Source organism: Thermobia domestica, chromosome 11 (assembly GCF_964235325.1).
Source record: "Thermobia domestica chromosome 11, izTheDome1.hap1.1, whole genome shotgun sequence".
Taxonomy (NCBI): domain Eukaryota; kingdom Metazoa; phylum Arthropoda; class Insecta; order Zygentoma; family Lepismatidae; genus Thermobia; species Thermobia domestica.
Genome location: NC_137464.1, coordinates 237,177,897 through 237,193,229, shown reverse-complemented (window position 1 = coordinate 237,193,229; position 15,333 = coordinate 237,177,897). Strand labels below are relative to the sequence as shown.

The 15,333-nt window shown below is 36.0% G+C and overlaps 1 protein-coding gene across 1 annotated transcript in view; it reads right to left on the bottom strand.

Moving 5' to 3' along the window:
* Nucleotides 1–15,333, bottom strand: part of LOC145664833 (uncharacterized) — a 131,971-nt gene that overhangs the window by 12,758 nt on the left and 103,880 nt on the right. The window contains exons 4-6 of the mRNA XM_081731832.1: nt 7,158–7,362; nt 4,810–4,924; nt 298–447 (exon numbers count right to left, since the gene is read on the bottom strand). Of these exons, the coding sequence (XP_081587958.1) occupies nt 298–447; nt 4,810–4,924; nt 7,158–7,362 (470 nt within the window). The remainder of the gene's footprint in view (nt 1–297; nt 448–4,809; nt 4,925–7,157; nt 7,363–15,333) is intronic.

Below are 15,333 nucleotides of genomic sequence, written 5' to 3'. Positions count from 1 at the left end.
TGGTGTTAGATTTCAAAATTTTACTAAATAATCTTATCCTTAAAAAAAAATAAATAAATAAAAACACTGCTGAACAAGACTGCACTTATTTAATAAAAACACATTTACACGTGACGTTTCGATCTTCTAGCCAAAATCCTAGAAGATCGAAACGTCACATGTAAATGTGTTTTTATTAAATAAGTGCAGTCTTGTTCAGCAGTGTTTTTATTTTTCTGATTTTATTTGCAAGACGTATGACTATGATTGTGTGTCAATCTTATCCTATGTATAAAAATTGACTTATGTTCTTATTACCTCCTTTTCAACCTTAAGAATCAGTGGTCCCAGCAGAAACTTGCTCTTGACTGTGGTATGGCTGCTCATGATATTAACAGTCACGTTGCCATCGCGTCTAATGGTAGACAGACCAAGCAGTGTTGCCTTGGAACGGTTACGATTCCTGTTCTAAAATTAAATTTTACAGCATTAACAACATATTTAAGAACAACGTTAATCTTAAATCTACACCTCTTGTATATTAAAATAGTAAGTAAATAAATAAAAATACAATTAAATTTCAAATGACATAGACAATTGTAGACTGAATAGATAAATAAAATCCGTGCTAAATGCCAAAAATAGGAAAGTTCGGTTTAATGTAAAAATGTGGCCTCTGTGCTTATGGAAGAAGTTCAAATAATCCCCAGAAGAATGCGCGTGCCTATATGTTCCATCAGTTCCATATGTTCCATCAGTTCCATATGTTCCATCAGTTCTGAAGCAACATCTCGGCTGTTTACTCAATATTTTCGTTTTGGTACTTAGCACGGATTTTATATTCAGTCTACAATTAAGGAAATGTATTATTGGCACAGAATATACGGTATAATAAATTTTGGAATTTTGATTTGTGTTTAGTGCCCCTTTTAGCAGCGAGGTATTATGAAACGTGAATCTATTGGCTAATGTGGGATCCGAACCACATAAGCTCCCACCGAGTATCGAATGCGGGTCACACGCTCAAAAGATACTTACGCTATCCATAAAGCCACTAGGCAGCTATACAAGGGATAACTAAAATTCATCCAGCTATACACAGGATTTTATTTATTTACAAAATTTGTTTTTAATAATTAAAATAATGGGGAGAAAATACGGATCATTTAATAAAAGCTGTAATTTTTCATTTGAATAATCCTATAATTTTCTTTCAATACGTTAATTTTAAAACAATTTATGTCAACACCATTATTTCAGATTTTGCTCTGAGGGGAGCCAAGGTCCACCAATTCAAGTATATTTTCACGCTTTTCATTTGTATATTAATAGAGACGAAACTTTTTCGTTAATGTGATATATGCGAACAGGTACGGATCGGGCCGATCGCCCCACCCCAGAAGAGTAAAACTTTCTTATTTTATGTATGTAAATAAAACCCATTCCAAAGTTTGGAGCCCTTAAAAGTAACAGTATGACAACCCCCCCCCCTCCAGAAGTCGCTCCTGGATCCGCCCCTGTGTGCGAAACGAAAAGAAATGCGTATATGTTTCAGGAAACCTCAAACTTTTCGTTTCAGAGCCAGAAATCACATTCATTATCACTTTTTTTTTTTTGGCGAAATTCGGCATTACTTGCGACAAATGCGAATGAAAACGAAAAAGTCGAATTCTTGTTAATTATTGCTAATAATAACTAAAAAGCACATTTCCAATATTATTTAATTTTAAAAAAAAACGTTGCATTTACGAAAAAGCTCTGCGAGTTATTTGATGCAGAAACTGTTTCACTTCACAAAGATGTAGATATTAACAAAACTGAGCTGTTGTTTAAATCCTTCGGATACATTGTGTTTTGTGGTGAAAATGTTCATGATCCGTTGATTGCTTGCCGTGAAGTTAAAAGTAAGGTTATTGAAGACCTTAACAGTGAGGATAAGGGAGTTGATATTCTATCATTGTTAAACAGTTTAAAAGTTAACCACAGTTCTTTTGCTGTTAGCTCGTTACGTTCAATATGGTTGTCAGTCTCGAGTGTTGATGCCGAGAGGTTCTTTTCCGAGTATAATATAATTGTTACTGACAGGAGAACAAATAAAAGAAGAACTGGAAATTTCTTGTAGCATGTTATCCTTTAACTAAGGATGAGGTTAGAGGAAGTGTTTAAATTGTTGCATTATTTTCTATATTTCAGTGAATACTTTAGTTAGAATGCGCATCTAATCAAGGTATATCCGTATTTTGTATTAGATATACACTTTACTACCAAAACTATGTTGTTTACAAGTTCCATAATTTTAAAAAAAATGTGCTGCATTTAAAAAAAATAAACGCGAAAATTGTGATAATCAATGCTACTAAATATCAAAATTGTTGAGAAAAAGTTTCGTCTCTATATATTTCTATCTTATTGATTAAAATGTAGATCTTAACCTCCAGGAAGGGCAATTACCCTCTGGTTTATTTTTGTTTTGCATTCTTATGCTATACCAAGGTTTTGAAGAACCAGAGATGGCTATTTTCTAATAATTGAAGCTCACTCGGGTTCGTGTAGACTTAGGCACACTATCCTTAATGACGATAGCGCCTAGTAATTTCAAACAGGCTCGCTTTCGCTGGAGCTCAGGCTCAAATTCGCTCTAGCTCATGTTTACACATACTCGACCTTAAGTTTACTCTCTCTGTAGTTTAGGCTCACACTCGTTCTAGCTTCAACTCATACGAGCTCTGGCTCAAACTCACACCAACTCAGGTGAAGGCTCATACTCGATCTAGCGCAGACTCACACACACTCAGATTCAGGCTCACACTGACTTAAGCTTAGGCTTACACTCGCTCTAACATAGTCTTGCAATTATTCCAACTCAGGCTCATGTTTAGTTGTGCTCAGACTCACACTTACTCGAACCTAAGTTTACACTCGCTCAAGTTCAGGCTCACATGCGTTCTATCTGAGGCTCACACTTAGTCTAGTTTAAGTTTACTCTCGCTTAAGTTCAGGCTTACATCCGCTCAGACTCGGGCTCGCACTTGCTGTAGCTCAGACTCAGACCCGCTCGAGTTAGAGCTCACATTCGCTCTAGCTCAGACACACCCCTCTTGAGGTCAGACTCAGACTCACTTGAACTTAGTTCGCTCTAGTTTAGGCTCTCACTCGTTTGAGCACATGCTCGTACTCGCTTTACCTCAGGCTCACACTTACTCTAGCTTAAGTTTACACTCGCCCAAGTTTAGTCTTACACTCGCTCTAGCTTAGGCTCACACCCGCTTAGGCTCAGGCTCGCCCTTACTGTAGCTCAGACTGAGATCTTCTAGCTCAAGTTCAAGCTCACACTTGCTCTAGCTCAACCCCCTCCATGGTTTCAGGCTCACACTCGCTATAGCTGAGACCCACACTCACTTCAACTTAGTTTGCTTCACTTTAGCTGTCACTCGCTTGAGCGCAAGTTCGCACTCTACCTCAGGCTCACATTTACTCGGGCTCAGGCTTGCATTCGTTCTAGCTCAGGCTCACATTCTCTCGAGCTAAGGCTTACAATCGCTCTGATTTAGCCTCTAGGCTTACCCACTCGGATTCAGGTCAGTACTCGTTCGTGTTCAGGCTCACTATCTTCAATGATGCTTGCAGTAGCTCACATTAACCGCATTGGGCTTACCCGAGAAGATATACGAGATACGAACAAAATGAGCTGAGCAGTTTTTTTGAGAAAATCGTTTGGAAAACTCAACCACTGAAAGCAAACTCTTCTTGTGGAGTTTCTTCATGAAAAATGCTTATTCCGTGTTCTAGGTCTGTGAAAGAAACATTTATTTATGTAATATGAACAATATTCTCAGTCATTGTTTAGAGAAAAGAAGAAATAAAGTCATTGTTATTCGAAAAGAAAGTTACACACCCTCAAGAGTAAACCCACTTGTGATTTTTTAATAAATGAAAGATGATTTACACTATCTTGTAGGTTTCTTAATGGAACAATTTATTTACAAAATATGAACAAAATGTAATAAGTCGTTTTTGAGAAATATTTTCGAAGAGTTACTAGACACCTCCATTACTAGTAAATTATGTCATATTATAGAACTGTTAATACAACATTTATTTATTAAATATGAACAAAATTGCCTGTCTTTTTTTTTTTTTTTTTATTAAAAAGTCATTGTTTATTCACAAAAATGATGGTTGGTTGGATTTCAGTTTAGCATCCCCTTCAGCATTGAGGCTACATGAAACGTTGACCTATAGTTTAACGTGGGATCCTAACTACATATCCTCCCACCGAGAATCAAACCCGGGTCTCCACGCTGGCCGTATAGCTCTCATCAGTGGCGTAGGGAAGGGGAAGCCCAGAGAGGTCCCCCCCCCAGAGAGGTCCGACAATGTACTTTGGTACTTTGATGTTTGTAATTTTTTATATATATATTTTTATGATTATATATTTTTTGTTTGTAATTTTTCTATATGTACCGATAACAGCACTTGGGCCTCCCACCCCCAAACACACATCCTGGCTACGCTACTGGCTCTCATCACTGATTATGTTAGAAAGTGTGTATGATCAGTACGACATAAACACATGAATTATAGATACTACAAAAAAAAAAAAAACTTAACCCCTTGCGCTACAATCTATGACGGGCTGCGGCTTCCCACCATATGGCACAAGTTCATATAGATGATGCGGGACCAACTTATGGATTCCTAACAACACCGGTTCCCTATAAAGTAAAGACTAAACAATCCCTGTGCTCTCATCAGAAATCGAAAGTAGGACTCTGCTCACCAACCATTCGACTGCATGGAAGTATAAAATCAAAAGTAAGATAAACTTACCCTATTTCTGTTCTTGTTTCTGTTTGGACGAGCCCGGATAGTCTCTTGTTCTTCAGAGGAGTCATCATCATCATCATCACCAACAAATTCAAGATAATCATAATTATCTTCGTCCCTAGAAATTAAGGAAACGACAAATAAAATATTTTAAGGTAATATATCTTTCTATCAAGCTAATTATCTCATTTCAAAGTTGAATATATAAAATTACTCTCTAGAACAAATAAGTAAGAAAAGGCCATTATATATATATAATATATATAATATAAAAGAGTGTCCCCTTGTTTTATCTCTATGATTTCTTCTTATAAAATCTTGTACTATGCTTCGCGTCCTTTCAAACTGAACGAGACATCGTTGTGAATTTGGAAGAAGGCATTGCCTCTCCTATAGGTCGATTTGTCGGTGAGTTCCTATATCTTTGAACTCACTGCCGCACATTTGTTACTAGGATAGGTCGAAAAAAAGTGAATTTTTCAAATATCGAATTGTAATAATGTAGAAAAGTTGAGCGTATTCGCATGCCAATAAAGGAGAAAATATTGGGGGAAAAATTTAGATATATATTATCTTCGTTTCACGTAAAGAGCCTAAAGTTTAAAAAAATGGCAAAAAACAACAATTATTCCTTTCATACTTAAATTGTAAACATTAAGTTTCTCTACTTCTAATAGCATGAAATTATTTTATCTTAGCTGCATAATGGTTTTTATATATATATATATATATATATATATATATATATATATATATATATATATATATATTATATTATATTATATTATATTATATTATATTATATTATATTATATTATATATATTATAGCCTGCCGAAAACATGAAAAAATGAACTTTAAAAGTCCATAGCTCCAAAACTATGGGACCTACCGCAGTCGGGTCAAGATTTCATTTAGGAACTAGTATGTGCCTTATCTAAATATCCAAGCTTTAGAATCCTGCGGTATTTCCGCAACAATTTTTATAGAAGTAGTTTTTGAGTACCGGTACTTCAAATTATATGCCCGTACCCAAACTCTGTCTACAAAAGTTGTTGCAGAAGTATCGCAGGATTCTGAACCATTGATTTTCGGATAGAGCACATATTAGTTCTTAAGTTTAGTCTTAATTCGACTACGGGAGGTCCCATACTTTTGGTGCTATGGACCTTTAAAATTATTTTTTTTTTCATGTTTTCGGGAACCTATAACTCCCAAAGGAAGCATTTGTGTACCCAGATTGGTCTATCCTTTTTGTCTTATCTTGGTGCCAGGAATCACCTCCGAAACGTTGTCGGTGGTTTTGAAATAGGTGCACTCTTGTGAAATAGGTACAAATAGGTGCACTCTTGTATATACTTTGATATGAAATGATTATCTTGCAGCTTTTCGTCCATTCCGCAAAATTATTTGTTTTAAAATTCCTATATCTCATCACATGGAGGTAGCTATAATTAGAGGTCCACGACTTGCGTAACCATCCAGCCCTGCCCCCCCTCTCCCAGGATCGGCGCCCTTGCGTTCACTAGATTGTGTTCGAAAGTTTCGAGAGGATCGAAGGTGTGCCGTATTCTCATGAAAAAAGTATGGCAGGCTTACCCAAGACTGATGTAGGCCAGACCGCTTTCACAGTCAATTTCATTTGGGAACGTCAAGCCAGAATCGCTACTTGAATTTAATAATCATCCGTACATAAGGGCGCTAACGTTGTTGTACTTGTAGTACTAATATAACATTGTCGATTCATTGGTTTTATTTTCATTGGCAGATGTAGTGATCTTGACTTCATAAACATTGTAAGAGAACTATTTTTGAATGAAAAAATCCAATATATTTCAGGTAAAAATTTTCTTGTATTCCTTATATCTGGAGAACTACATATAGTGTAGCCAAACCCAAATTATCACTTAACTCAGTATGATGTCCCTATTCCGTAGAAAATATTAAGGGCCGTTCAAAAATTTTGTGGCCCCTGGTTAAAAAAAAAAAAAAAAACTAATTCTTGGCCGAGATCGCAATCGTTTGATCCATTTTTTTTGGATCATTCCTAAAGTTCTTGTTTACCCTTTAAAATATACATTGTTGAAATGCCTAGCTTTTCATTGTTGCTGAACAGTTAAACAGTCAGTTAATTTTCAAGTACTATGTTTTATTTTACATAAATTATTTTACTTTTACGCTTTTTCTAAAAAAAATGTTCTTTATTAGGTTTTAAATATTAGTTTTATCTCAACTCTTACAATTCATCAAAATTACGTTCATAGTATTAACCATATATCTTAAATGTTGTTATATATACTTTTGAATTGAATTGTCTACTTCTAAATAACAACATAGCTACTTATGTTTTACCTTTTTGTTCTTTTGTTGTTATCATTACTTCTTCCTCTATTGCCAGGTCTTCGTCTACGGTTGTTGTTATGGGGCAATTTAACACTCACAGGATCAAAACTCTTTGCCAAGTATTGGTTTATCCTCTCGATAACAGAATCCATGTAACGGTTGTATTTTGCTATGTAGATATCGGGAACAGCTTGTTTAGCCAATGCTCGTCCATCTGCAAATTAAATAATACATAGAGTAAAGAGTATAATAATAATAACTAGCAAACCCGCACGTCCTGCGCAAGCGCAGGACCCTATTGTTGTCTGAATGATTGAATATGATACAAAATTAAAAATATTTATTGCTAACAAAGTAGTTTTAATAACATGTTAATATCTTTAAGAATTTCTCGATAATTACTCGAATGTAAGACGTCCTCGAATCTAAGATGCACCCCGATTTCGCTGGGTTAATTTAAGGAAAAATAGTAATATGTTTCGTTTTTACTATTACTAAAGCGCTCTTTGATATTGGTCATTTTCGGTGATTCCCTCCCCTCCTCCTACCCTAAGTTCTATTGTCAAAGGGATATGATAAAAGCCACCCAAGGGCTGAACCTCATCTATGTTGATAATTTGATTAAGATCGGTTCGGTAGTTTAAGCGTGATGAAGTCACAAAGACAGTCACTCTTTTTTTTTTTTTTTTTTTTTTTACATATATGTCCCCCTTCCCCTTCCCTCCATTGTGTCGTCAAAGTAAAATGATGAAAACATCCTAGGTCCAAACCATATCTATGTTGAAAGTTTGATCGAGATCGGTCGGGTGGTTCAAGAGTTATTAAGTTTTATTAATTTTCATATATTTACCCTCCTCCCCTCCCCTCCCCTCCCCTAAGTTCTATCATCAAAATGAAAGGGTCTTTCCTAGTAAGATAGTGAAATCGGCCCTTGATCCAAATTGGGTCGCTATTGACCCAAAAGGTTGCCCTTGACCTAAAACTACCTCAACAAATTTTTGACCCCTGCTCCCTCCCCTTACCGAATTATCGTATCATACATGCTCAAAATTGAATATTTTTTTTTATTTTGGTGGGGGTGATCGAAAGATTTTGAAAGTTTCAGAGATTGTAGATACCATTTAGATGTAAATGTGGATTTTTTTTTCAAAATCATGTGTATTTTCTATATTTTTTATTTTATTTTATTTTTATTTTTTATTATTTTTTTGCGTGTTGAAAATTTCAAAACAATGTAGGAAAAAATTTTGGGGAGACACGTCGCTGATTTTTTGGTTAAAAATATTTTATACCCTTAGGTACAACATATATTTTTTTCGGAACCTGAAAGTGATGACAGCATTGTCAAAAATAAATAAAACTTAAAACAAACTTGTTTTTTTGCACAGTTTTTCCACCATTTTATTGCCCTGAAGGTGAGGCCCCTTCAAACAATCCTTTGCTTCCTTTCTTTTGCGTCCCTTCTGCTTCTCTTGTTCTTCGGCTGCTTCGATTGGGTCCATTTCGGAATAGAAACACCAAATATATCTCCGTAATAGTGCTTCCACTTCAACGACTTTTGCACAACAAAGTTACACTCAGCTCGCGGTAGAGAGAGCTACCGGTAGAGAGCGCCACTGTGTGCGGCCAGTGAAGCAAGCACTGATAGATACGTTCAGCCGACGCGAGGTTTCTTGAGCCCGAAAAAACATGTTTGTTTTTAGTTTTATTTATTTTTGACAATGTTGCCATCACTTCCAGGCCCCGAAAAAAATATATGTTGTACCTAAGGGTATAACAAATTTTTAACTAAAAAATCAGCGATGTGGTCACCCCCGAAAATTTTTTCCTACATTTTTTTAAATTTTCAACACGCAAAAAAAAAGAAAGAAAAAAGAAAGAAAGAACGAAAGAAAATACGCATCGGTGATTTTGAAAAAATCCATATTTACATCTAAATAGTATCTACAATCTGTGAAACTTTCAAAATTTTTCGATTACCCTCACCAAAATCAAAAAATATTCAATTTTGAGCATGTATGATACGATAAATCGGTAAGAGGAGGGATGGGGGTCAATTTTTTTTTGAGGTAGTTTTAGGTCAAGGGTAACCTTTTGGGTCAATAGCGACCTAATTTGGATCAAGGGCCCATTTCACTATCTTACTAGGAAAGACCCTTTTAAAAAAATTTTCCAGGTTTGAACTTCATCTATGTTGAAAATTTGATCAATCGGGTGCTTCAAGAGTTATTAACTCACGAACATAGTCACTTTTATTTTATATTTATTGATTTTTGTATATATCCCTCTCCTCCACATCTCCTACGATATTCCGTCGAAGTGGAATGGTAAAATCCATCCCAAGCACGAACGTCATCTATGTTGAAAATTTGATCGAGATTGGTCGTTTGGTTCAAGAGTCATTAAGTTTGTTTATTTTTTATAATTCCCCCTCCTTCTCCTCCCCTAAGTTCTAGCGTCAAAGTGAATAGCTAAACACTCCCAGACCAGAAGTGCATCTACGTCAAAAATTTGATCGAGATCGGTCAGCTGGTTCAAGAGATTAAGAGTCACAAACATAGTCACTTTCAATTTGGATCTGAAGTTTTTTTGTTCACAGACACCGCTCTTAATATATAGATAATAATAATAATAATAATAATAATAATAATAATAATAATAATAATAATAATAATAATAATAATAATAATAATAAGCAGGGCTTGAAAAATTCATTCGCCTGCTCGCCAGTGGCGAGTACTTTTTTCCATTTGGCGAGTGAAGTCCGATCAATCAAGATGAAAGAGGGTGTGCACCATTTGGTCTGGCTAGTAGATTTTTGGCGGGATAGCACTTGCAAACAAGATTTTTCCAGCCTTTATAATAATAATACGAGGGGTATCTTGTGAACCCAGTTAAACCACCAGAATTACGTAAGATGACAAAACGAGAATATGACAAAAATTGTTTATTGAACGTCATCCGCCCTTCACTCTGCCATTTGTGGAGCAGAGATTCCGTGAGTCAATGAAAACTTAACCCACGATTCACTGACCCACTCTGACCCACGATCCACCATCCACCGTGACCCACACTTGAGATACTCAATTTTTCGCAAAAATTCGGACCCTCACTTACCCTTTAGGATATGTACTATAATGAAAGCGATATGATAACATCCTAATTGGGATTGGGGCCTAACTATATACTAAAAGTCATTTTATTTGGCTTCGACATTTGGCTATAATGATCACGCACAGATACTTACACTAAATTTTTATATAATAATTCATATATTATAGGTGATTCAAATTTCAAAATATATTTTTTCCAGTAGTTAGCTCGTCTAAAAACTCATAGGCTGTATCTCGAAACCAGGAAGTAAGTCCTATTGCTATTATTACAATTACAAATATCAATATCCAAAAGTGCCTGAAGTTCTTTTTTTTTTCACTTAGATATACTCATACCAGGTAAGTAAATAGAAACAAATGGAAAAGGAAGAAAAATAGAGGCCTTGAAAGTAAAACGTAGACAAATTCACCAGTGTTCAGAAGATGCTGTCTACAACACACTGAGTAGAGTGGGTAGTGGGTAGCAGTGGGTCACATCCTGTTGACTCACGGCCCACTGACCTACTGACCCACTTCATCTCTGTTGTGGAGTAACAAGCGTGGAAAGATATAGAAGCGCCCGCCAAGTGTGAACTACGTGATATAATTTCATTTCTCCTGGCAGCTGCAGAACAACCTAAAGGTACAAGATTAGACAGTTCAGAAATGAATCTACGCCGTTCACAAACCACATAATTCATGCCGTTCATCAAGATCATCTGTCGTTAGAGAATTCTGCCCTTGGTTATTCTCGTCATTTACGTCGGTAAGTCATTCAAACTCCTCTGCACTCGTGAACGTATCCGTCACTTATGAAGATTCCGTCGCGTTCCTTACTGATTTTACAATATATTACAGATGTGTTGTGTTATGCCCTTCCAACTGGGTAAGTTGTACTACATCACGTAGTTCACACTTGGTGGGCCCTTATATTACACTCAATATGTTTCCACGCTCGGTACTTCACAATGAATTAATGGCCTAGAGAAATCGAATCATCTTACATAGTAAACACTTGGTGGGCGCTTATATTACACTCGATATGTTTTCACGCTCGCTACACCACAATAAGTTAATGACCTGAAGAAATCGCTGGGCCCTTCAATTACAATGGATATGTTTTTACACTTGCAACTTCACAACGATTGATGGAAGAGTCTCTCTAAGGGTATAGTGATGGGCGATGTTCAATGAACAAATTTGACTTACCCTCGTTTCGTCATCTCACATAGTTCTCCCTTGGTAGCTTAACGGAGGGTAAAAGATAAATAGTCCTTACAATAATAATGAAGTCTGAATAAGGAAGACCAAACTACATGTTTCCGTTAATAGGTATAGAACAATAGAAAATCGAGCCAAACTTATAGTTTTCTTTATTCATTTAACGGAGTCAATTCATCAGGAACCAGTTCCAGAGACTTGTTCTATTTGAGGGGATTAACAAAAATTTTAGTGACGTAAGATTATATTTAGTTATTGCATTAGATTACGTTTAGCTCTAACATTTATTATGTGTTATACTTTTCTCTTAAACTTTATGTGAAGGTGAATTAGTTCTTTCGGGAATTACATAAAATCGTAATATTAAAAGTCTAATTTTAGTTCATTACATTAATTGAAAAGCCCATTCATTATATTGTTCCATTGTACTAATTTGTTTGGCTATCTTTAGTGAAGAAGTATTTAACGTACGTGGAAGCTCTCCATTTTCTCATTTCTTAATGGAACCAATAGCAGGCATTTGATACAAGGGCGTCATTTGTGGGTGGATATGAGGACAATTGCTCCCTTGTGAAATATACATAGACCCATATCAGTCCAAAGTAATCCATTAGAAAAAATAGCTGAATTGAATAATATTAAATAGTGTCCCAGGCGACTTCAAGTACATTTACAGTATACAATATGAAGCAAAGTTACCTGGTATGTTTGGAATGGCTAGAGGGAGTGAGAATATATTTTGGCAAGAGATTAATGAGAGAAAAAGAGTATAGTTTAAGAGTTCCTATCACTGCGAAATTAAAATACCGCTAATTTTGCAGTAATTATGTGATATCTTCAAATAGATTATTAAAAATAATCGAAAAGTGGATCAAGACCTCCCTAGACGATGTTATTTTGCATGAGGTACCGTTATCACGAGTCACCTAGTAGCTTTCCGTTTGCAGTTATTTAGAAACGCGAAAATAAATGCCGATTTTCTAAATGACTGGAAATCGAAAGCAGATAAATGAGTCATGATAACGGTATCTCACGCAGAATAATATTGTCTAGGGAGGTCTTGTTCCACTTTTCGATTTTTTTTTTATCTTTTATCTATTTGAAGATATCACATAATTACTGTAAAATTAGCGGTATTTTAACTTCGCAGTGATGAGGCCTCTTAATGGGGACATCAGCATCAAGACCATTTGCCCTTGTCACAATCAATACGACTGGTTACAATTGTCTTTCCAAAATTACAAGATACCTTTCTCTCATATTGTATACTGTAAATGTGTTCGAAACTTGAGGTCGCCTTGTAGTGAGTGTAGTATATTATATATAAGATACACATCTACTAACGTAAAAATGAATTTGTTCTAATCGGTATTATTGCAGGAATACTTTGGATATGGAAATATAGATATGTACAGGTTCGTTATGTCGAAAGTTCTACGACCTATTTCCTGTACCATCAGGGAGGAATTTATAATAGAAATGAGTTAAGAAGTTCTAGTCTCTATTTTTTCATCATTCTTTTAGTGTTACTCAACATAGAGGAAGTTCGTAACAGTCAACTGAAATGCTACTATATATATATATATATATATATATATATATATATATATATATATATATATATATATATATATATATATATATATATTGGAAGTTAAAATCGCTCGAAACCAGGGTACTCAGGTACAATTACAAGTTGCCAGGTTAGTGTAAATTAATATGAAATTGACCAATTGATATTACCAGTATGATGGTTAATTTCACTTTGTTTTCACTTATTTTCTTCTCTATAAATCCCTACATTTCCTACCAATTTCCCCTCGGGAGCTCATGTGGTTCGGACTCCACGTTAAGCTGAGGCCCACGTCTCATGTAGTCTCACTGCTAAAAGGGATGCTAAATTCAAATCAAATCAACTCAATCGAATTCCGTCCCTATGTTAGCAGAAATGCTTAAATGTCCCTACGTTTAGAACATGCCCCAGTGTCGTGCGGTGGGAAGCGCCCCAGGGACCGAACATCATCATAGGTATTCTGCCTTTATTGGCAGGTCACTTGCCGCAGCTGAGAAGCTTCCATGCTCCACGGTCCTCCGCTAACTTCTTCGTCTTCGCGTATGATCTTTCTGTTTTTATATCATCCATTAATTGTAGTCTCCTTCGCCCCCTCCCTCTCTGTCCCGACATCATACCCTCTAGGACGACCCTCATGATAAAATCTCTTCTTAGGCAATGTCCCAACCAGTTTCTCTTCCTCTTCCTAATAATATCTAAAAGTGTTCTTTTCTCATCCACCATTTCTAACACTCTCTCATTCGTTTTCCGCTCGACCCAACTAATTCTTTCCATTCTTCTCCACACCCACATTTCGAAGGCTTCCAGTCGATTTTCATCTGCTTTACGTAATGTCCACGTTTCCGCCCCATACAGTACAACACTCCACATGAAGCATTTTATAAGTCTTTTTCTCAACTCTTTCTTCAAGGTCCCACAAAACAGACTTTTCTTGCTCCTAAAGGCTTCTTTCGCCATTCCTATCCTTGCCTTTTATTTCACGTTCGCACTTCATGTTATTAAGTGGCGCAAAATTCGGGAGGAAAAAAGAAAAGATGGAGAAAAAAGAAACGAAAAACCTTTATTCATGTTAGGAAAACGCATGTGCACATAAATAAAATGGAAGGAAAAATTGATAAAAGGCTCAAAATCAAGGAAAAGAAGGGTTTATTTTTGAAAATTTTCTTACGCTTCACGTCACCCATGGTAGCGCTTCGCGGCTGCTCTGTCGACCTCACTCATAGGTACGGGGACGCCGTCGTATACTCTCGCCCCGAGCGCTGATTTTCCACGGCACGGCACTGCGTGCCCCTACAACTGGCATGCTTACAATACAATGAATTAACCCACTAAAAAAGTATTTGATAGGCGTTAACATTCCGTTTACAGTAAATAGTAATGACTTACATCAAATACTAATTTATAATATTTCATATATATAATGTAGTTGTCAAGGTTAATTTCATAGCTGTAATTAAGTACGCCATGGCAAATGGCAAAGAGCGAGCAATTGATATATGACATGGTGTTGCACCTTCGGTGCTAATTTATCGTATATACAATACCTCAGCACTACTATGCACAATGTGTAGAAGAAATGTATTCATATTTTTAAAAAAAGAAAAAAGAAAACACTCATTCATTCAGAATATTTTCTGGAAACGATGTTTTGAGAGTTATATTCTAACTGAATAAAATATCTCAAATCACAACCATTGTGAAGGTATTTACTTTCATATTAATAACTCCAGTGGCGAGTTTTGAGGGAATACACAACGATAAAAAAACAAATTAACCCATTAGCTGCTGTAGTCCCTATTTGAGGATTACATAGTTTAATCCGCTTAGTAAAGCTATCTATCTCTCTCGAAGAAAACTAGGACGATCACTTCTTCCACAGGATATCGCTTGTAGCACGCAACCTAAAGTGATCGTGTGCGTGCTTTGTGTTGAGCACATGTGCTCATTTTCCTGTTCCATTCGCCTCTTCTTATCATAAAAGTGAACGTTAGTTTTGAAGGCAGATATACTGTACGTCGCGGATCAGACTAATTTTAGTCGTGTTGATTTTTCCTTGATTGCTGGAGAGCAATTCTTTCATGTCAGTGTAATTTGCATGGGTACAATGGACACAAATACATAAAGGCTCATTTAGGGATCACAGTTGATACTAACTAGAATTTTAGCAATTACGAGGAGTGTTGGGAAAGTCATGTCTAATTACCTCTATTTTCTTTTTTAGGTGAATGAGAGCAATCTGTTCATAAAGGATAAGCATATTTAAGAAGGTGGACAAGATTTCAAAGGAAAATGTCAAGTG